The 23,943-nt window shown below is 38.1% G+C and overlaps 1 protein-coding gene and 1 long non-coding RNA gene across 2 annotated transcripts; both read left to right on the plus strand.

Moving 5' to 3' along the window:
* The first annotated feature begins 701 nt into the window (after window positions 1–701).
* On the plus strand, window positions 702–12,535 carry CHRNG (cholinergic receptor nicotinic gamma subunit). Its single transcript, XM_053459561.1, has 12 exons — window positions 702–839; window positions 2,365–2,504; window positions 3,185–3,229; window positions 5,243–5,352; window positions 5,430–5,585; window positions 7,604–7,701; window positions 8,804–9,004; window positions 9,582–9,696; window positions 10,078–10,192; window positions 10,349–10,559; window positions 10,982–11,115; window positions 11,958–12,535. The coding sequence occupies exons 1-12, from the start codon at window positions 800–802 to the stop codon at window positions 12,138–12,140; spliced, it is 1,548 nt and encodes a 515-aa protein (XP_053315536.1). The 5' UTR covers window positions 702–799; the 3' UTR covers window positions 12,141–12,535.
* Window positions 12,536–20,458: 7,923 nt separating this feature from the next.
* On the plus strand, window positions 20,459–23,681 carry LOC128484341 (uncharacterized). Its single transcript, XR_008351145.1, has 3 exons — window positions 20,459–20,610; window positions 22,175–22,233; window positions 23,172–23,681. It is a non-coding gene; the product is annotated as an uncharacterized LOC128484341 (long non-coding RNA).
* The last annotated feature ends 262 nt before the right edge of the window (window positions 23,682–23,943 follow it).

Genomic DNA, 23,943 nt, shown 5'->3' on the forward strand with positions numbered 1-23,943 from the left:
ATACACACCTGCATAAACACTGTCATAAATACAGATCCAAGCTTCTTATAAAAATTATTATTTTTATTCTTTTTGTATTAAGCGCCAACATACCGTATTTCACAGCACTGTACAGTTTAAGGGTGGAGTGATTAACAAATATATATTTACACCCAAAGATCTAGCTTTATGGCTCTCTTATGGCACTTTTCCTGTAGATGCAGCTTCATTTTCTCGGGGAATCCTGATACTGTAACTCTGAACCTTGCCTAGTGCACTACTAAATAGTACCCGTTTTTAAAGCCTTGCATTACTACACTATGTACTTTTCTTTTTTATATTTATTCAAACTTTTGAAGCATGACTGTATCATTTATCAATATGTAAGATTTTCTACATTTTAATTTTTGTTGGGGGAAAGCGCACAAATCACCAATTTATACTAGAATTGTTACAATTGGAGAATTTATGTTTAGTTTTATGGGGCTCCTACAGTCCCTTTTAAAATGTTAAATTATGTCAGATTATATAGCTTTTTCATTTTCTTTTAAAGAAAAGCAAAGCAATTGCTAATACTCATCTGCATGAGCAATGCTATGTAGCCCTCTAGTGGCAACCATTCTTGTCTCATCAAACATTCCCCACTTCTAAGTAATATGGGACATTGTTATTTCCCATTGTCCTCTTTGGTATCAACAGCTGACTATGTCAGTGACAGCTGATGACAGTGTCCCAAAGGCCTAGTCGTTCCCAAAAATAACCATTCCAGGCATCACATGAAGGTTTACACCATTCTGCATGGAAGACATGAGCAGGAAGCATGGGCACAGTGGCTTTGCTGGTCTCTCTATGCTTCACAGGTAAGTAAACTTAACTGACATCTGGCCCCCATTTAAATATCTTGAGAAACGGGTAAATTGTAAGGGGAATTAAGGTGATTTTTCAATCTTCATTTTTGCTTTGGATACTGACTTATGATGAGTAGGGATGGCTTTCCGTTTATCTGGTTTTGTATATTAAATACATTGTACAGAATAACACACAGCTACTACATCAATAAAACTGGAACCAGGTAAGATAGCCGAACAATTCATTACTGTTAATTCTCCTAACAGCTGTGCATTTGGGTTAGTAATAAATAAATACAGACATAAAAAGATGTTTTAGGGAAATGGCATCAAGCTATTGTAAATGTGTAATTAATTAGGGCAAGATTTAAATAAATGCATGAGGTAATTATTGTTATCGCAAAGGTTAGACAATTAGTTGGTGTTTGGACGGTCCTTATACCCTGTGTGTTGTAACTCTGGTATGCAGCTCAAAAGTGTTGAATTCCACAATATTTCTCAGTTGACAGACACGTTATGTGTTAAGTAGTTTACTATATTTTGAACACGTTTAATGATACAATTGAACTTCCATGAACTGTATCCCAGAATGCTAACTGCATATACTGTATAAGGCACATTTAATTAATGTTATAGCTGTATCAAAAGACTTCCTAATAAAGAATCCTTTTGTTTGTCGCCATCCTTCCACACCTGATACCTTTAGTTCTAAGTGCGCTAAAGAGTATTCTCACCAAGGGTGTAATTAAGCCTAGGTTTGGCTCTGTTTAAATATACAGGACATTGGCATGTTAGGTGTCTGCTGCTAATGCTTATGATGTAATTACAAGAGTGCTAAGCTCAGCAAGAGTTCCACTGCAAGTTATTGGCAATGCAATATTGAAATATTGCCTCGGTTGCAGAAAAGATTTTTATTCAATAAGCCAGTCCTGTTGCCCTTTAAAAACAGTCCACGATTGTCCCTTCCTTTCCCCTTTGCTTACCTAGCATTTTAATACAGAAAGGGGTTCCTGAATGGGTATAGTCAACAGTTGAGTGCAAATCTGTGGGATGCTACATTGCATTCTGCACCATTCTGAGCAAACTATAGAGTTGTGTGCTGGAGGAGCATTGATTCTAACTTTTGAAATTGCCCCAGCCACCCCCTCTCCTGCTGGCACCTTAACCACTGGTACCCCAGTGCTCTGCCTCTTAAGAAGACATGTGCCATGAACAGTCCTCCATGATATAAATGGAGTTGTTGGCTAGATAAGAGACTCTCCATTGTAACTTGATCAGCGGTACAATGACAAAACCTATGAGACAGAATTGTTCTTCATTAAGAAGTTATTTCTAGGATGACCTATACATTCATCAGAATTAAGCATGATGTGGCTAATGCTGCATTTAGTTAAAAAAGTGTTACATTGAGAAGAGTAGGTAGAACCGGAGCAAACCCAGATATGTTTTCCTACGGTGTACGGGCAAGTAGACTTTGATTGGTGTGCTAAGGTGCATCTTGTTTGCCAATTCATCTTTATTCTAATTCTCCTTTCAGCCGTTTTGTGTCATAATGAGGAAGAAAGGCTGTTAAATGATTTGATGAAGACTTATAATAAGAACCTACGTCCAGCAGAACAAGATGGCGACATTATAAGTGTCAGCCTGAAACTGACACTCACTAACCTCATCTCCTTGGTATGCAGTTGTCTATGTTGTAAGAACTTTTAGTAATTCTTCCTAGACTATAAAACTTAGACAATTAACCTTCTTAGACTAGCTGGTAAGCCATGGTTTTGGCTTGAGTTCTGAACTTAAATTGACTGTGAACTCACAATATAGTTACAAATGTTTGCAACTACACTCAGCAGCTCACACTAGCCACTGCAGTTAACTCAGTGGAGTACCAGGTACTAAAGAATCACACTGACTCCCACTGATTTCCTTAGGTTCCCATTATTAAAAATACAGCGTGAAGAAAATTACAATATTGGAAAGCTCATGGAAGCTACACGTAACACAGAAACATAGAATTTAACGGCAGATAAAAACATTCTGCCCATTTCTCCTGTTGTAAAGACACAGACCTTAATTAGTCCATGGCATTGTCTTAGATTCAGGATAGCTTTATGCCTATCCCATGAATGTTTAAATTTCCCACCACTTCTGATAACAGCCTGTAAATAAAGTAGATCTTATTTACATTACGTACAAGCCTCTGACCCTCTAGCTTTAGAGTATGACCTATTGTTTCTCCTCCTTTGAAATACACTTGCACCCTGTACTTTGTTAAATCCCTTTACGTATTTACATGCTTTTTTTAAGGATAACTCAAGGCAATGTCATCTTGTGGCGTAAACTGTTTTTGTCTCTTGCAGAATGAGAAAGAAGAAGCCCTGACCACTAATGTCTGGGTTGAAATGGTATGTATATATTTAAAAATACAGATGAACAGGCAGCAAGCAGTAAATTTGCAAATGATGTCAGATTATGGCTTTGTGATCAGTACAGTCAGTTTAAACAATTTTGTTCCACTGAACTTTTTAGTTTTTTTCACATCTTGACTGGATTTTCGAGTTGTGTATTCACAGCCATTTAACAGCTCAGTCGATACCCCCAAATAAAACTACATTGCTGGCTAATCTAAGGGGGTTTACCAGATGTTACTAAACTGCTTCAAGGTTAGCAAAAAATATAACTAAACTACCATGCGGATTAACATAATCTATGTTCGCTCAGTATCACCCGTACAAGCACATCATTAGCTTTGTTTATCGTAATATCTTACTGAGGTGCTGATGCAGGGCCGGCCTTTGGGGTGTGCGACCTGTGCGACCGCACAGGGCGCCACACTCCAGGGGGCGCCGCCGCCGCCGGGTCCTCCCCCGCCGCCGCTGCTGCCGCTGCCGCTGCCACCGCCGCCGCGGGGTCCTCCGCCGCTGCCGCCGCGGGGTCCTCCGCCGCTGCTGCTGCCGCCCCCCCTCTCCCCCTCTGCACCTAAATGAAAACATTGTTGTTTTTTTTTGTTGTTGGTTTTTTTAACTTTATTTAACAACCTCCATGTTAAATAAAGTTTTTTTTAACTTTATTTAACATGGAGGATGCTAAATAAAGTTAAAAAAACCAACAACAAAAAAAACCAACAATGTTTTCATTTATGTCCCGGGCAGGGGCGCCGAGCGGTTGCTCGTGAAGTTCTCAGCAACCGCTCGACGCCCCTTACTCTCCGTGACTCCGTCGCGGTGCCGGCGCTCAACATGAAATGCCGGCAGGACTCCTCAAGGTGAGTTAGGATAAGGAGAAGGGTTAGGATAGTTTGAAGGGGCAGAGGGGGGTAGTTTGAAGGGGCAGAGGGGGGGTAGTTTGAAGGGGCAGAGAGGGGAGTAGTTTGAAGGGGCAGAGAGGGGAGTAGTTTGAAGGGGCAGAAGGGGGGGGTAGTTTGAAGGGGCAGAGGGGGGGTAGTTTGAAGGGGCAGAGGGGGGGTAGTTTGAAGGGGCAGAGGGGAGTAGTTTGAAGGGGCATAGGGGGTAGTTTGAAGGGGCGGGGGGTAGTTTGAAGGGGCAGGGGGGGTAGTTTGAAGGGGCAGGGGGGGTAGTTTGAAGGCACGGGGGGGTAGTGAGGGGGGGCGCCAGAGGAGTAGTTCGCACAGGGCGCCGGAACACCTAAGGCCGGCTCTGTGCTGATGCTAGTGAATATGAAAAATAGGAATTGTGAAATGAGTATGGGCTTTGAGCTTATTCAGAATTGAGAAGGGATTCCCAGACACAAGGATTTATTAGCTTGCCTAAAGCTTTCTGTGTTTTTCCATCCTCATACTTATTGTCTCAGCTTGAATTATTTAGAATAGACCAGTAAATAACTCTGTATGTTAAGGGGAAGTTGCCAGAAATGCAAATTGCCATATTCATCACTAACAGTGGTACTAAAGGTACATTAATAAAGTTCTCAGAGGATCCAAACCTAACCAAAAGGCCCAGCAATGCAGCCGGCCAAAAACTGACTTTCCTGGCCAGTTGTGCGCAAAAGCACTTTTTAATGCAAGTTCCAGTCTCGTACATCCCTGAACAATCCTTTGTGTGCATGTAATACAATCAGGGCTACAAAAATGTGTTGGCAATAAAAGGTTATGTCAACTCACACAGTTTTTTCAACCAGATCACTTATGCAGGAGTAGACTCCCTTTGTGATCATCACTGACCAGAAGGGTCTGTAAAGTGGCATAAACACTCAGGCACTCAGTTACAAATGGCAGCTTCTAAACTACTCCATGGACAATCCATGTTATTGAGCTTCAAAGGACTGTGATGAACATGGGGCCTATCTTCTTTTGTTAGTTGTTTTAGCTTATAAATGAAATTGCAGTGAAAATTTCTATTATATTATTGGGGATTATATTGGGAAATGTCCTGACTGATGTGTTTGCATTTCTTTATTAGCAATGGAGAGATTATCGTCTTAGTTGGAATCCAGCAGACTATCACGGTATTGACATGATGCGTATCCCATCAACCATGGTGTGGCTTCCAGATGTTGGCTTGGAAAATAAGTGAGTTATGTTTTTATCATACAAGCATATTCTTTTCAGAAGTAGTTGCGCACTAAGCATGTGTGTCCTTTTTGTAGTGTGGACGGCATCTTCGACATTGCACTATACGCAAATACCCTGGTATCTCCTGATGGCTCCATGTATTGGCTACCTCCCGCTATCTACAGAAGCTATTGTCCGATTGTGGTCACCTATTTCCCATTTGACTGGCAGAACTGTTCCATGGTCTTTCAGTGAGTTATTTTCCCCACACAGCACTACAGAAAAATGTTTAGAACCAGGCTTAGCCATATCATATATATACAAAACAGGCCTTGGCACCACCATGGCTTTCTTAATATGGTGCCAACAGCACACAGAGGATGGCACAGAAGACATTGTTTTCCTAGGGAGCTAAAATGCAATAATACTGGCAACATTGTTGTTAAACTACAGCTTTTATTACTGTTAGCCTACAGATGGTAGGGTTGAGAAGGAGAGTTACAGGATACCCTACTCTAGTCTTGAATGTAATACCCTTTTAAACGCATTCGATTTAATGTTAAACTGATAAGAATTTTTAATACATGTCTTGAAACTTTCCTAAAATTAAATAAACAAACATTCTTAATACTGATTGTTATTTTGCCGATAACTGGAACTGGCGTGCAACATTCCACTGACCTGCAGATGTGATGTTAGGTATTATTATTATTTATTGTTTTATATAGCTCCATCAAATTCCATAGCACTGTACAATGGGTAGACAGGACACAACAAGTAGTATCTAACATACATTGAGGGCCCTGCCCAAAGACCAGCCACACTAGTAAAAGTTTTGCAGAAGAGGGAGTAGGAAAGGTGAGCTAAAGGAATATGGGAGGGCGTTAGTGTGCTATGTTGTAAGCATCCTTAAAGAAGTGGGTCTTGAGGGATTGTTGAAGGAATAAAGGCACAGAAAAAGGCGGATAAGCCAGGGGAGAGCATTCCAGAGGATAGGGGCAGATACATTGGCATTTATTTACCAAAAAATACATGACAGGAGAGTTTCAAGGAGGCCAACATTGGTAAGCTTCTCCTACGTAAATGGGCCTGCTGATTTTACTATCCATTATTCATTCCTGCAACACAAGCTCAACAGGATTAGACCTTTATAATGTCTTCTTTATAGACTAACAGGAAGCTATATAAGATTGCAAACAAGTATTAGAAATGCAGACTGGTCCTCAAATAAGTCTTTTTAAGAATTAAGCTCTTCTTAAAATTCTTATAATTTCATAAACCTTTTCATTTTATAGACACAAAAGATTGATTTTTGCTTCTTCTGATGCTCTCATTTATTAAAAGGGTATATCAGAAAAGATCTCAATATGCATACCTTGGAGGATAGAAAAGAGAGGCTAGATGTGATAAAAATATTTGAATATTTTTTTAGGTATAGATGCAAAGTTTATTTCAAAGGATGCAAAATTTTAGTCTAAAACTAGAGGGTCAGCGACATAGATGTAAAAGCTTTACTTTACCCATAGGATGGTAGGTAAATGGAACAACCTCCTATGGGAAGTGATCAAGGCTAATAATACAGTGAGGGAATGTAAACATTCATGGGACAGGCATTGAACTATCCTGAATCTAAGACCATCGTCTGATTGTTTCGGGAAAAATGGGCAGACTAGATGGAAAGAAGGCTTCTTATTTGCCATGTTTCTATTTATGTTTCTATTTATGTAGGTTAAAAGAAGGTATAAAGAGTATGGGAATGCAGTGCTTCAAACTGGTGCCCAATTTCCCTTTTGGTTAATCCATTTAGAAGCCATTTGGCTCATTGTTAGTGAAAAATCTTCTTGGAATGCATACACTACATCTGCCACTAAAGAATCCCCTACACTCTTATACATGCCATGAACCATTAAGATAATAAAAATAATAATTAAATAATACTTCACTAATAGTTAAACTTTATTGTCAGATATTATTAATTCTCTTTGACTGTTGTCTGTCAAAGCATGTCCTATGCCGATGGTACCCTATACACAAAACCATAACGAAATAAACAAATTAGAAACTGTTTTTCTAAAATCAGACTTCCTGCTCTTAGACTAGTCTAGGGATTGTGTTTCCTTCATAAAGTTGTGTTTTGTGTCGTTAATAGTCGGGCAAGATTAAAGACTCTTGGTTAATTTATTCTATACAGGTTTTAGCCCTGCAGTACACCTTATGATACGATTCCTTCGATACTTTTGACTGGTTATTTATTGACATATTTTACCAGGTCACAGACCTATAACGCCAATGAGATTGAACTTCTTCTAACAGAGCAGGATGGCGAAACTGTGGAGTGGATTGTCATTGACCCTGAAGCTTTCACAGGTAAGGATGTAAGGCTTCTTTTAGAATGCTTGGGCAGGGCCTTTGTCACTGTTTGTTTCGTAATTAGAATTTTTTATGTAATGTACTACTTGTCTTGTGCTATTTACTCAGTACACAGTATTGTGGAATATGATAGACCTACAGTATATAAATTCATCAATATTAATAATAAAAAATATTATCAGACACCTTTCCGTAGATCCAATATTTTTGATGGCACTTTGAAATAAATGAAATGGTTTTGTTGATTTATAGAACAGAATTACACAAAAATAGCCATCTGTGCTATGTGTATTATAAATGCATACATATGTACTATCTACAGTTTCTAGGTAGATGTTTTTCATATGATATAAGTTTTTCAGTGATCTAAATTTTTCTCAGTAGAGTAGTAGCTTAGTATAAAGGTTGACATGCCACATCAATTAGAAAGTCCCTGAGACAAGCAGAGCTAGGAGTAGAAACACTGAGAGACCTGAACAAACTTAGGGACAGCCTGATACATTAGACAAAGGAGGCCCTGCTCACAAGCTTACACTTTGTGTTTAGAAATATAATGTCTGCAGACATAATGTTTACTGGGCGTACTGGAGAGTGGGATGATAAAGTATTTGAAGCTTGCTATAGGAGAAGCCAAGTATTTTGTAGGAACCTTTCAGAGCTTGATATTGGTGGTGTTGCTACTGGTTTTCCATGTTGAGTAAACTCAGGAGTATTACTCTGTCAGCTTACTTTAAAAATATTGTATTACATATTTGACTTTACTGTGCATAATTCAAACTGAAATTGAAATTAAAAGCATCCCCCACATTATACATTTTGAGAAAAACATGCTGAAGTTCTACTGTGAAGTTCTGCTATTTCCCTCTTCCCACGTCCTGTCCATTCCTACTACCTTTACCACATTATCCTAATGTACATTATTTGAGGTTTAAAGTCCTTTGTTAGAAATAATTTTAGGATCTCTATATTCAGGTGCCCACCTCGGGGCATACATTACAATTAACATTACAGTACAGTTTACACATCAGATTATAACATCCTGTTCTGCTTATTTTTGATATGGTGTTTTTCCCGAACTTACAATTCTGTACTTTCACAGAGAATGGAGAATGGGCAATAAAGCATATCCCAGCCAAGAAAGTCATAAACCATCGCCTCACTCCAGATGATGCAAGTTATCAGGAAATTGTCTTCTTCCTGATCATTCAAAGAAAGCCTCTCTTCTATGTAATCAACATAATCGTTCCTTGTGTGCTCATCTCATTTGTCAGTGTCCTGGTTTACTTCTTACCAGCCAAAGGTACAATCTCCACACCGGCATGATTTTCAATGTTATAGGCATATGCGTTGCATGTAATAGGAAAAGGTGCATTTTTGCAGTTGGGTGTCAGTAGTCTTAATGTAAGGCTGATGATAAATGCTGCTAGCATTTTAAGCACATTCAACTTTCTGTGCTCACAGTATTATCTTTTTGTAGTGAATATGTTTTACAACAGGTGTTGGGTAGACACGCTGAGAAAGAGGCTTTTGCTCTGAAATGTTTGTGCCATGTATATTTTGTAAAATAAAAATCTTGGTGACATAAATGCACCATGTGATAACGAGATTGCATGACATATTTACTGCTGCTTTACTGGACTCAAATTGCATTGACTGAGGAGCAGTGCATGCTATGCATGCAGCATCCCAGGAAAGCATATTAACTGCGTATAATACTTAATTCATTTGTATACAAATTACAAGAGCTGAGTTACAAGAGTTGTTGTTTGGTGAAATGTCAGCATTATAGGACTCATCAAAGTATGGGTAGCAACACCTCTATGCAGTGCTTGGTTTTAATCTCAGAACTTGGCTTTATTCCATTTGCCGTTTTTCAGCTGGAGGGCAGAAATGTACAGTATCCATTAACATCCTTCTGGCCCAAACTGTCTTTCTCTTTCTGATCGCCCAGAAGATTCCAGAGACCTCCACTTCAGTGCCTCTTATTATAAAGTGAGTTACAGGATACTAGGTTAAATGTGATATTCATATATTGACATTTACAATTTTAGTACTAAATACATACCAAAATATGTATAGCAATGGTGTTACCAAAATTGTGTCCTATAATACCTAATAGAAACTCGATTGACCAGGAAGCCAAAGAAATAGATAGTTTTACCCCTATACCAATACTACAAATTATAGTTTTCATTGTACCAAGCACAATGACCATACATTTTGGTGTGGCACTGTTCCATCAGGGTCATCCAAGCAACTCTACAACATTCACATCCCACATGATGATATTATACAAAGACTTAAAGACTTATTTTGGTCAAACTGTACAAAAAATTTGTGAAATGACCCTCTAATTTTGAGTGCTTTTTTCAGGTATCTGACATTTTTGATGGTGGTGACTATAGCTATTGTGGTTAATGCAGTTATTGTTTTAAATATTTCTCTTCGGACTCCAAACACTCACAGTATGTCAAGCACAGTCCGAGAGGTAAGAAAGCTCTGAACCAAAATCATGAATCTAACAGATGATTACATGAACAAATATTTTCTTATTTTAACTGAATGTACTGTATCTTTAATAATATGATTTTGCACCCATTTATTTTAAGCCTTGTATATTTCTGAAACATTTCTGCTTTTGTAGCTTTTCTTGAAAAAGGTACCACGCCTTCTGAGAATGCACCTCCGAGCAAGTGATGACGTCCCACCTTTGGCCCCACTTACACGTCGCAGCAGCTCTATAGGGCTCATATTGAAGGCCGATGAATATATGATGAGGAAGCCACGTACTGAACTAATGTTCGAAAAACAAAAAGAACGAGATGGTCTCATGAAAGTTGTACTAGAAAAAATAGGTATACATTATAAATGCTAGATCAAGATCCTGGCGGGGGAAAGGCTATGAGTATGTGTGGGTATAAAGAAAGTTACACAGAGCAAGATTAGTCTGAATGGTGTGCAGGCAGTGGTAGACAGCCTTAACATTTCTTCTTAATTGGTAGTATTACAGTTTAGAACTTAGCACATCAAACCATACAAACTAGCCCAAAAGAGTTGCCTTTACAACAATGATCTTTAAGACTATACATTACTTTGTAAAAGTGCATGTTCTGGATGTCATTATTGGTGGTACAATATCTCCCAACATTTGTCACAGTGGTCTATGAAACATTACCCGGCATAAAACAATTTTGAAGAGGGATAATTTGATTATACAGAACACCATATTCACTTATCTAGTTCCCTATACATTCTAAAATAGTTTGTTTCTATTAAGGCAGAGGGATGGAAAATGGCACAGTGAATGACCTCGTTCATAACCTAAGACATGCTGCTCCAGAGATTCAAGCCACTGTGGAGGCTTGCAACCATATTGCAAGGAATATGAAGGACAAAAATACATTTAAGAGTGTAAGTGTATTAATATTTCTGCTTTAAACGCCTTATATCAGTAATGTTACCATGTCAGTTAAGTATTCATGAATGGAAAAATCCTACCCTTTCTCTGGCCTCGTCCTAAATGAAAATACATCTCAAATTTTTATTTATTTTTGCAAAATTCTCTGAAAGCTACTGAGGAGAAGCTAATTTAAATTTGTGGGCAGCTCTAAATTATTAGTCGGCAAAGTTGTGATGGTGGTAGAGCAGGCCTCAACCTCCTAAGGATGCTGGCTATTTTACACATGAAGATACAAACCGTTTCACCTTATCCATGATGTCTCATTTGGTGTAACCACATAAATAATATGTTGCCTTTTTATGAGAAAGGGTTTTCTTTTCCAGTCATACCTAAATACATATGTCAAAAGTGTTACTTCATATGGAACAAAAAAGGGGTTGAAAAGTGTATCTTTAAACATGTTAAATATAAAAATAGCACACAGCTAATGCAAAGAGACTATCATACAGTACTGTGCAGAGTTTAAGGCAGGTGTGAAAAAATGCTGTAAAGTAAAAATAGTTGGGGTCTTTGTGGACATGTTTATGTTTACATAAAACTCTTACAAGGGTTATAAAATCAGTTATATTTCTATTTTAAAAAAAATGGTTTGGCATCTTTCCACATGACATGGAGCATCCTAATTCACCACACCCCACATGTTATTTATTTGCCTTCTTGTTGATTAATGTGGCTAGTTGACATAAATGCCAATGCCGAAAAACACAATCTTCAAAATCAAGAATTTGAAAAAGTTTGACTTCTACATGATTAATAAGCAGAAAGGCTGATAATATATGTTTCTATCTTTAAGGAAAATGAAGAGTGGATACTAGTAGGTCGAGTCATTGACCGTGTCTGCTTCTTGATAATGTTCTTCCTGTTCATCTTGGTATCTGTTGGAACTTTCCTGGCTGGTCATTTTAACCAAGCTCCTGCACATCCTTTTCCTGGAGACCCCAAATTGTACCTGCCACAGACACCAGAATCTACTTGAAAGGCATGACACATGCTGTTGGGCCGCTGGACATGCATAATGAGAATATTTCTACCTCTACTTATGGTTAACTGGCAGTTGCTCAAGATTTTAAGTCCTTCGGGCTGGTTCCCATAAATTCTACAGTTCAGCAAGCTGCATGGAGTCCAAAATAAGTGTACCAATGAGCTTGTTAGAGAAGATGTGAGCTTCATGTACATTGATGGTGATTGAGATTATGATCAGTAATCCAATTTATACTTACAACTGATTAGTCAACACTGGAGTAACACTACAGTTTGTGTGACACTTTTAATGGCTCTGTGGTTGACAGAAGAAATGTAGAGAGACTTGGATATATTTGGTTCTGTGTACTCTTAAGTGGTAATTGTCTAATAAACACAGATACATAAATATTGATATGCACTAAAATGCCTCATTTTGTTAAATACATTTTGTATTTAATGTACATTGGCACCACCTGAAATGTATTTATGAAGACTTGAAACTCACTGTATGCTTTTACTGTATAGTATGTTGTCTCAAACCAGGTTGGGTATTACATGCAGACATTTAATAGCCCTTTGTATAGTAATTTCATACAACTTCAAAACAATAATCAATCAAGGGGAAATGGAAAAAACACCACACTCTCATGTGCATTTTTCAGGGTGGTTTACCTAGACTCCACCGCACACACCTTACTTCCAGTGTCACTATACTGTCTACTAACTAAACTGTTCAACTGTATCGAACAAAAACAAAGTTTCTTCTTTGAGAGCCACAGTGATCCAGCCAATTATTGATTTATTAAAAGGGGTACAATAATTGGAACAGGTCTATTTGAAACTTGGTTGAACATGCAGCAAACCTTGCCTAAAATCCCTTCCAGATTACCACTGTGGTGCTGTCCTAGGGAGGTGTCTTGTTGTGTTTTTATGCACAGATCATGTTCAAATTATATGTATTGGTCCCTGGAGTGGAGCGTTTGGAGAGCAGGGTGGGCCCATGCTCCAATTCCAGTATTGTAGCAGACTAGATGCCCAAGCTGGGTTTACAGGATCTAGTGCAGAACCTTAATGAACCCTGCATCAGGCACTGACAGGTACTGACAATCAGAGAACTGTTGTGTGAAGAGGAAGTTCCCACATGCTCTCAGGTTAAGGAGAGGCCCTGAAGAAGATCCCTGAGCCAAGTATGGCAAACCTGCTTGGATCTGTCTGGGGTGGGGAGTGTTCCATAGTCTGTCTTAGCTGGGTCTGGCAGGGAAGTGAAGTCAGTAGTTAGGCTGCTCAGTCTGGGCCAGCAAAGTATAGCCAGAGAGGGCTTCAATTAGGAGCAAGGATTTTATTTTATCATTTGGTTTTTATCATTTGCATACTTACAAATAAAGAACACAGTTTGCTGCAAATTGGTGTTCCTGAACATTGCTTAGGAGCTGCGCCCTCAGCTAAAAGGGTTTGTTACATATATGAGACACAAAAGAGGGGGTGTATAAATAACTGTGTTTTTGGTGAATAATCCCCTAAGTGTTGCTTCAGTGCTCATGTTATATGCATAGCAGCATCTAACTAGGATTTATATATCAGGATAAAAAAGAGGTATACCATTTACTTTATTATTCCCACAGTGAAAACCACTTCAGAATTACCATACAACTGGATTAAACCCATATAATAATCTAAAAACTATGAAGAATAATTGGGTAACTTTGTTTGTTTTGGTAGAGCTGGTAATTAAATTATTTATACATATGTGCAGATGCTTATTATGCTGCAATTGCATTACTGTTGTCATAGTTACACTTTTTTTACATCACACACAAACAAACTACAAGAAATTGTATTCTTCCCCATTTCCAGTAAGACACTGATCCTTGAGTAAACTTTTCAACCTGTCATGTTGTCATCTGGTAAACACAGCCTTGCTCTGTCCCGTGTCTTAGTCAAAGTAAATACTGCATTGGGCTCCTTTTTATTTTATGCTATTGGAGTTCAGAGTAGAAATTGTGGCATCAAATAAACAGCCCATTTCCCAGAACTGCTTCTGACATGAACTCAATAAGGCCATTGTCCTTGGTTTCAGAGGATAGCATCAGATGAAATGAGCTGACTGATGTAATTTGGTTCAATTCATCACCGTGTCAACCACAACTGGCTCTAGTGATCACTTCTACCCACTCTTGCTATCTTCCTATTTAACACTTAAACATACCATTCCCCTCATCTGAACTGAGGCTAAGTGGGGACACAGGGTGGTTTTTATAGAGCAGAACTGGACACTTAATAATCTGAATTAAAGATACTGGAGAGTGAGGCCACTGCTTATAAAAACACATACTCTTATGTATAATTGGGCCATACTAACACAATGAAATTGACTGCATTGTGTCGTGGGATAATCTGCTGTTGAAATAGTGTGTCTGGCAGATAGTTGCTGTGAGTTAAGAATGTCCATGGCCTTCCCATTTTATTTCCTGTAATCCCTCCAAGAATGTTGTTGTCTCTACTTTCATGTTGACTTCATCTCTTGTCATGACAGGGCAAAATTGTCCTTGCAGAGATGCATTATAAAGAGTATCCGGTTGGTTTCGATGGCAACAGCAGCAGGTGGGGTAGACAAGAAGAAGACGAGAAGCGAGGAAGGCAAGCACTTTAGCATTAGACCAGAGTGTAGTAACTTTGGTATATTTAGATTATTCTTAAAAACATTACTTTAAGCCATTTGACTTTTAAGATGTCAGTGACTAGTTCACAACCATCTCCATTCGGATACCTTAGGAGAGAGAAACATATTGAAAGTCTCTCTAGAGTTCCTACAGAAAAGAAGACGGTCTGCAGGTGTCTGGAGGTTCTGCCTGTACAGATATCTCAAGAAGACAACAATTATATTATTCAACAAAATACAGAAGAAACAAATGAAAACCCCAAGGATCAAACACCCAGTAACACAACAAGTAATGTGAGAAAAGTATGTGATCATGTTATGGCTGCAACCTCCTCCTCTGGTAAAGGTTTTCATGGAAGACTTAAAGAGCCTGAATTTAAGTTATCTAGAATGTTAACAGCCGTCGAAGAGTTAGATGAACCAATCTTTTCCAGTTTACAGATCTTGGATGGTGCTCAGCAGTTCTGCATAACCTCCAAAGCCAATCCACAAGGTAAGACAAGTTGTATAACAGTTGGGGGTTGTGTATAAGAAGTGATTCTGGTGCAAAGTGGTCTTAACATTGGGATTGCTAATTGGTAAAGACTAAATCTAAAACTTGGATGCATATGATTACCTAAGAATAAAAAGTGGAATGTATTGTATGTCTTTTTAGTCAGTCAACTCATTTGTCCAAGCCTCTTCAAACAAAAACATTGATCTTGTCAGGTGGCTTTTAGAACAAGGGGACACACTTTCTAAATGAATCTATAACTAGTGCAGAATGTCATATAGAGAAATTGGAAAGTAAAATTAGAAAAAATATGGGTTTTGTTTTTGCATTTTATCATCATATGATATGATGTGATGTGGCTTCAAAGGACACTCCACTGTCCCAGACAGGATCTTCAAACAATGTATATTAGGATACTTTTTAAGTATTTTAATACGCATTCTTTCTCCTGAAAAAAGTCAGTCAGTGACGAGTAAGCACTCTTCTTAAAATCAGTAGGGAACACTTCTTTTTTTAGCATGTTTTTGCGTCACAGTTCGGATTTTGGGGCACTATCTTTAATAATTGGCCCACTGCCCCACTTTTGTCATCTGATTTCCTCTGACCGGTCCATGGATGTGCATTACCATTGCAGCTCTCACTGTGCATCCTCTCACTTGTCCCTGTGTAAGCAAAGCCCTCTCCTGGATTTATTCAGGTCAATGTTATGTCCAGGAATAAAAAAGTGTTCAAGATGCAATAAGTGTTCTGAATAGTGCATGAGAGTTAAGCTGGAAGCAGTGAGCAGTTTGTGAAATGTGTGGACTGGTAAGAAGTATTTACTGAGTATATTAGGTCAGTCACACACTGATCACCACACTACTAATTTTTCCATGGATTCTGTCTATGTGACCGTTTAAAATCAAATGTGTGAGGGTGAATGTGAGTGAATGTGAGTGGGCTTGCTTTTATACGAGAGATAATGTGTGTAGACATGTGAGGGGGGCTATGTATATCTGTATTTAAATTGTGTGAGTTAAAAGGTTTGCAGTTTATAAGGCTTGGATAAACTATATCATGGTCGAGCAGGTCTCTTTGTTTCGGAATTATTATTATTTATTGTTTTATATAGCACCATCATATTCCACAGCACTGTACAATGAGTAAACAGGACATAACCATTCCTGGGAACTCTCCAGATTTTGCCCGGAGACTCTGGGAGAAGCACAGATTCTCAGCTTCTCCACCGGAAAACTCCGGGCGTTCAAACATGATCCACTTCCCCCTTAAACAGCGGCGTGTCCCGTGACATCAGCGGAAACACCCAATTATATCAGCAGGAACACCTGCTACATCAGCGGGACCCTCCGCAACGTCAGTGGGACTTCCTGCTCGCAGCCCGCTGGAGCCATAGAGTTCCAAGGTAAGGGCATATCAAGAAGTAAATAACAATTTCGACTTACTGAAACAAGAGGTAAGGATGGCATCTGAAATGAGCTTACAATGGTATCCATGCAGATTCCATTGGCTGCAACATACACACCCTTGTTTCACAATTAACAATCAATCAGACAACCTGATTAAGGTTCTTCAAGCCCTAAATACTGCAGACCTTTTCTCCCTCTGGTTCAGACCCTTAAGAAGCCATTGGCGAAACACATGTTGGGCTGTTTTTTTTAATGCTCCTTACTAGGTTAGCCCTTATATAAAGTGTGAAGTACCCTTTAGATTACTACTCATTACTACTTACATTGTTACGTTCCTTGGATTTCATTCCATGTAGTAATCTTGCTGAGCAGGATAATTTATACAGCCATTTGTATGCACCGAAAAGTATTAGGGGAAATTATGAAAATCCACTTCATGTAACTTATGCATGTCTTTCCAGCCCAGTAATTCATGTGTGAATACTAGATCAATTTACTGGGTTGTAAAACCAGGGCCCAAGGTGCATACAATGAAACCAAGAACATTGTCATAATTTCAACAATACATACATAAGAGAACAGTCCCTACCAAAAATATGTGGCTCATGACTGCACCCTAGTGGACAAATACTGCAATTCTTTGACCACATATTAAATATTTCTGTGGGAGTAGGACTGTCACCATCCCTTAATTCTACATTTTACAGTTACATACACACTATAAGGCCATGTAACTATATTTACAGATTAAAATAATTAATAGATAAAAGATATCTTAACTGATATTGCTGATTGCCTAGCCTTCCAAGGAGTGGGTAAGAAGCAGTAAAAGAACCTTAGTACAGGAAAATGGTTAAATAATATTGGTCATGCCACAATGAGAAACTCATAACCCATGAGGGAGTATGGTTCTTTGCCTTTTAACTAAATCTCCAAAACAAAATATACATGAAAGCGATTAATTAGAATATATTTAGTTATGTTAGAGGCTATAACTAAGTGATGAGTGTGTTTTGATCTACTGTATTGTATTTCTTTGTAGAGTATTATTAGCTCAATATCCACTTATAACACTTAGCCCTTTGTGGTCAGTGCAGAATAAATATGCACCTTGTAAGTACTTTAATATGCATTCTTTAAGCCTACAAAAAATCTCTCACTTTCATGAAAAACTGCAGCTTCAGAGCTGCAGTTGAACAGGTCCTTAGTAGTCCCAAGTTTTTTCACTCTTTAGTCCCTCCCAAAACACTCGCTGAGTCAGCATTAAGTATGTTAAATGGCAAGAACAGCAGTTAACTTGAGGGGGTAAATGTTCGAATATATACGATAGCAAGTGGGCCACCATAAAAAATTAAAGGGATTAGCTGTCATGTGATGTCTTTGATCGGTGGCAACACTACCATTGAGTTAATCATCTGTTTCAGTGAAAAGAAGCTGGTTTAAATTGCTTTACAAACATCATCTCTGTTATCTCCAAACACCAGTATCAATAGCAACTATACCACTAGAGGCCACATGAGAATACAGTCGGCTAATTTCACCCCAAATACACTGAACATCTAAAATGATGATGATTCACAAAGGCCCCCAACAGCAGCCTCAATATAATCCTCTAATTTCTGCTTCTTCTTTAGTTTTTTCTTGCGTATTTCCCTCTTACCAATTTGCCACCTTTTTTCCAGAGTTGTGTTTATTGCTTTGATAAAATAGCTATGTTAATGTTACTCATTCTGGTAGGTGACATTATCTTTATTGGAAAAACTCACTTGGTTCTCAGTTGCCTTCAAAATCAAATACTCGATATAAACTCGAATGAAAACTCATACTAGACCCTGAACAAATTATGAACAGATCTGGCTTACTTTAAGCAAAACCCGCTTGCCTACTATGGTAACGTTTCAGAATATATTTGGAAAACTCACTAGGACTACATAGTATTTTTTATTGTTAATCCAGCCTTCAGCTAAATCCACAAACCCAATAATCCTTCAAAAATTCATCAACAATTAAACTAAATGAAAATAATTGCATCCCTGCAGAGGTTACGGGGGACTCGATAGAATGGTTCTGTATTAACAGTAAACAAGGCTGTTGGGACGGAAGAATCGTGATTCTGACTTTAGCCGTCAGTTTATATCTTGTTTCATTCTACAGTCTTGAAATACACATATACAAATTTGAAATGTATTTGATGTATATGCTCCATATAGAAATCAGTGTTATATATCTCTTCATTTCTGAGTGAGTTGGATTTAACTAACATCTTCTGAGTCTATGAGGAATCTGTTTCTATTTTAGGTCTGAGCTGCCACCCAGAGAGATTCTACATCATATCCACTCATGCAGCCAAGCAACTACTTGTGGCTACCGAAGGTAAATGAGCCTTTATCTGTAGTTAAATTATTAAATCTTGAGCCTTTTATAATGTGAAAAGGCCATTCTGTAAAGCAATTTAATTACAATGTGAAAAACAAATGTACCTCTGTTTAGACCCGGGATTTTGTCTTCTTAATCTCTCCGCTGAAGTTTATATTATATAACCATTTTATACTTTTCACCACTTTGTGTGCATTGTACACACAATAGCGCCCATTCCTCACCCATATAAAAGCAGATAACTATTGGCCTTGATTCTTTAATGTGATAAAATGCATCACTTTTATTATCTCTATTTCCATTTAATTATTTACAATGGCTTTCTTTCCAGCTATTTAATACAGCCCATTTCATGAGTATGTTGATGGATATTGACTGGGTCAGTTTTTGATGGCCTGTATTCCCCTCCTTTAAATTAGATACCAGTTGTTTGTGCCTTCACCTGTGTGGACCAGCTCGCTCCTGCTGTCTTCACCTATGTGACCAGAGCAGAGCAGAAGTACTGAGGTTTTGCAGACCATATAGAATGGATGTGTGCTGCATGGGTTGTTGCCTAATGTCCATCAAAGTCTTCTCCCATCACAACAGTCTCATTGGGTCAGTGCAACAGAGGTAATAACAAGTCACTGCGTAATGCTAGTTAACAGACAAGATACATAGAGGATTTGTATAAAAAGCGATTGTGCTGCAGTGGTCTTATCACCATAACAACCAATGGAATCATTCAATGAGAAGAAACATTTCATTGGTTGCTATGGTGATAAGATTACAGCCATTGCTCAAATTTAGGTCTTTATTATATATATGATCCATAATCACTTATGTTAAATAGGATGAAGATACATCATCCTATACAGGTGCCTATGTACTTATTGTAACACTGTGGATTACGTTATATTTTTCTTCATTATGAACAGTGCATATAAGAGAAAAATAATTTATTAAGCTGTTAAAAAAAAGCTTGTTGCATGGGGTTATGGCATTTGATATTGTGATCTCTCTTTCTCCATCCTGCTTCTCCAGGTGGAGCTTGTTCAGTCCATATCTTACAGTGCACAGCTCAGAAGGAAGAAGGTTGATGAAGATACAAGGGTCATGGAGTGCAACTCGCTGTCACTCTGATCAAGAGTTCCAGGTAGTAGGCAAGAAACAGGTCCTGAGTTCCAACAGAAATGCATGTTGCACTAATAGAAGGGCCCAGTTTTCATAAATCGTAACATATCATGCAGAACATTAAAAAGAAATAATCTTGGCATATTTAACGGGTCTCCATACTAGTTTTAAGAAATCATTTTTAATTTTCACTTTAGTTGGTATGTTGTATGTTCTGTGTTGAATTCAGAGAAGAAAAAATACAATAGAAGTGTCAATATTTCTTCCCAATTTCATGCATTTTATACAGCACCTTGACTTATATTGCAGGTTTCTCAAATGTCCTAGCTTTTGCAGGTAACATCACTAGATGGACAAAATATTGCAATCATTTGGAAACGTTGGCCAGGGTTTAACGAAGATTATAACATGGACCATGAGTTTTTTGGCCTAGACTGTAAGTCTTTATTCAAGTATTCTTTGCTTCACTCTCTCTCTCTCTCTCAATTTCCCTTGCTTCAATATATGTACATGAAGGTTATATGCAATAATGCAAGTGAAAAGCTTATGTCAAAATTAAGTACATTTAGCCAATGTAAAAGCAGTAGTCTAAAAACACTTTAGCCTAGTGATGGATTATTACTAACACGATATAGCAGGTGTAAAATTCTGAATAAGAAAGTGGGAAAAGGCAATAATGGTAGAGATGCAAGCCATTGGAGGAACGATGAGAGTGGTGGGGAGTTTAGTCGCACATACGAATATAGATATATAGGGGGTATAGAGTTATTAAGGGCTCTATAGGCCAGGGTTGGGAGTTTAAACTTAATTCTGCAGTGTATAGGGAGCCAGTGGAGTGAGACCAGTTAGTAGGAGCAATAATCCAGACATGATATTACAAGGGGGGGTGGGGTGGAAAGTATGGCAAAGTTGAAGGTTAACAAAAAAAGAGAACTGAGAGAATGTGCAAAGGCGGGAGGCACACCAGGTAGGTAAATGAAGAGGTGGGGGATAATTTAGCAGCAGCAGAGGAGGATGGATCATCAATAGGCACGTTTAAGTTACCCAAAATGATCAAAACATTGGGAAGTATTGGGGTTACAGTAGACTTGTCTGAAGTCAGAACCATTGCTGTTTGTGTTTGTATGAAAAGTGTGGGGACAGAAGCAGGTTGGCATATAGCAGCTAGGGTTGGATTGTATGCCTGAGCATAATAGGAGGATACACACCAATGAAATATGGCATTGATATTTGTGGGGATAAGTTCCCTTTACCCTAATTTGGTTACAAGCGGAGAAGGTCTGATGAAAGTAGAGAAAGGTGTGAGAATTGATAGTAGAAGGAAAGGAGAGATGCGGACTGCAGAGGGATTCCAAGAGGAAAGTGAGAAGAAATATGTTTACGAAGGAAGGGAGAATAGACAAAAAGTACATGTTTACATGTGCTTTGGTAATATTTTGTATTTGCAATTACTTGCATCATTAATACATTATTTATGTCTGCGCTACCTCTAGGGAGGTCCCACTTATTGCAGATTACACCATGCTTACTTTATACCAATGTCATATGTTTTTATTGGTCAGTGTATTGTTTTTAGTAAATTGGGGATTGGGTCCAATGCACTTAAGGCAAGATAACGTTTTGCAACAGTAACCTTTAGGTTAGTTTTCTTATTGAAGGACACTTTTGAAGAGTCAGATTGCACATGTTTTACAACACAAATTAATTAAGTATCTTAATTAAACTGCATCCACTTTCATAATTTGCTTCATAACTTCTTGTCTGCCTTATTTGCATTTTTACTATATTTGCGGGAAGAGCACTGGTTTGGTGTGACAAGAAACACATATCCCAAAATAGTCATCTAACAGAAAGAATTTGTGTTTGGAGGCATCTACAGCGCCACACATGATCACAGTTAACATCTAGGATATAAAATAGAGAAATATCCTGAAGGGTGAAACAGGTGGTCTTTTTGTCATAATACTCAGCTGAAATTAGCTGTGTTCTCTTGTTTTCAGTCTTGGTCTCACTCACTCCACCAGAAAAGGCTCTTCTTTTGGCTGCTACATTTTTACTGGTAAGTAACCTTTAATCTTTTGGTAAGTAACCCTTAAATATCAGGGCTTGGGAAAAAAAAAAAAAGAAAAAAAAATATCAGGGCTTTCAAGCTGTTTTGGTGCTGTTCTTTAATACTGATCTTTATTTGGGCACTATTTGTGCTTGCTAAACCCCTAAAAGGTCCGGAACACAAATCCACAGCCAGTTTCAACCACACTTAATGAGGTCTATGTAGTAAGAGCTAAGTTGCAAAGACAATAACCATAATATGATTGTCTCCATATCTGGATACTCAGTGGCAGATCTAAAAGCATATCTAGGCCCTTCTTATAGGGAAAAACCACCAGGATCCCAGTCTCCCTCTGACCCAAGAGAGCACAATAGAAAGGCAAGTTGTCAAAATCTCATAGCAACACAGGCATCGTGTGCTTCCCATGTGTTGCACAGAGTTCAGTCTTGTAACAAGAAATATTTGGGGAATTAAACTCCACCCCTTGACATACATTATTTTGTTTTAGTAAATCCCTAGAGCTACGTTCTGGTAAATTTATGGATTAATAAATACACCCCTTTGACTTTTACCTCACAACCATTTTAAACATCTCATGAACATTACACAGTTTGCAAAGATTGCTCTTGCTGACACAGGTTTGTTCCTGTCAGTCAAGCTGAGTTATAAAATTCCCTCTAATTAACTGATCTTGAGCCTTTCCCTAAAAAAATCTGTGCTTCAACACCATTAATAACGCCACAAAACTAATTTCATAAATACCTTAGTATTGTGAGAGATAACAAATACATTTATATGATGTACACAATCTTGTGTTCTATAATAAGAAAACACCAGATCCAAGTCCTTTAAATAGAAAAATGTGCTAATCTGCAGGTGGGAACTACAAAGCAGATGGAAAAATTTGCATAAACAAAAATGAACATTTTTGCATCTTTCCATTACAGAACTACATGTTCTTTGAGATGAGCTGAGAAATATGTGCCTGAGAAGAAAGACTTGTGTTAACTGCTTGCAAAAGAGTTCATCTACAGTATTTCCTTATATGATGGAAGTCTCTGACCTTAGTGAGACAACTTAGTGTTACTTTGTACATGTATATAACAAGCCATAAAGTGGTGGTATTCGGACCCCAAAAATAACTGTTTGAGGAGGGGAAGAAACCCCCCCCCATTATTTTCTACAAACACATTACAAGAGATGAACTTTGCCGATCCTATTAAGCTAACTAGAACATAAAAATTGTGCATTAACTAGTAATGTCGCTGATAATGACGAAAGCATTCCATTTAACGCTTACTTATATTTCCAAACTGAAATTATATAAGAACCATTTAGTAGTATAACAATGTAGTAGAAGTTGACAGGACATCATATGGGGAGGTTCTCCTTATAGTGTTATAAACAGTAATGCAAGTTTGCATTGACAAAAACCTGATTTGATATAAATTTTCGTTAGTAATAAACTTCCTTTATCTGCAGACCTGGAGTGTACCATTGTCGTCATGTGACATTTTGGGTGACTTTTCCTGCTCAGGCACTACGGTGAGCTTATTCTTTATGGCAATGCTAGTCGTCCGTCGACTTTCTTTAGTCAAAGTGACTGGCTGGGTTCTTTACCACAGGCAGAATAATAAAGAGTCAGGGTGTTTGGTCTACTTGATAACACAGCCAGAACACATACAAATGGCTAATAAGAATGCTGGCTGAAAAACTAAA

This window comes from Spea bombifrons, chromosome 3, assembly GCF_027358695.1.
Source record: "Spea bombifrons isolate aSpeBom1 chromosome 3, aSpeBom1.2.pri, whole genome shotgun sequence".
Classification (NCBI taxonomy): Eukaryota; Metazoa; Chordata; class Amphibia; order Anura; family Pelobatidae; genus Spea; species Spea bombifrons.

Bases quoted from the DNA above. Each gene is read 5' to 3' on its own strand.
- CHRNG (XM_053459561.1), top strand. From the start codon at position 800: ATGGGCACAGTGGCTTTGCTGGTCTCTCTATGCTTCACAG. The intron at 2,505-3,184 runs GTATGCAGTTGT...TGTCTCTTGCAG, and splicing joins TCACTAACCTCATCTCCTTG to AATGAGAAAGAAGAAGCCCT. The intron at 11,116-11,957 runs GTAAGTGTATTA...TCTATCTTTAAG, and splicing joins ACAAAAATACATTTAAGAGT to GAAAATGAAGAGTGGATACT.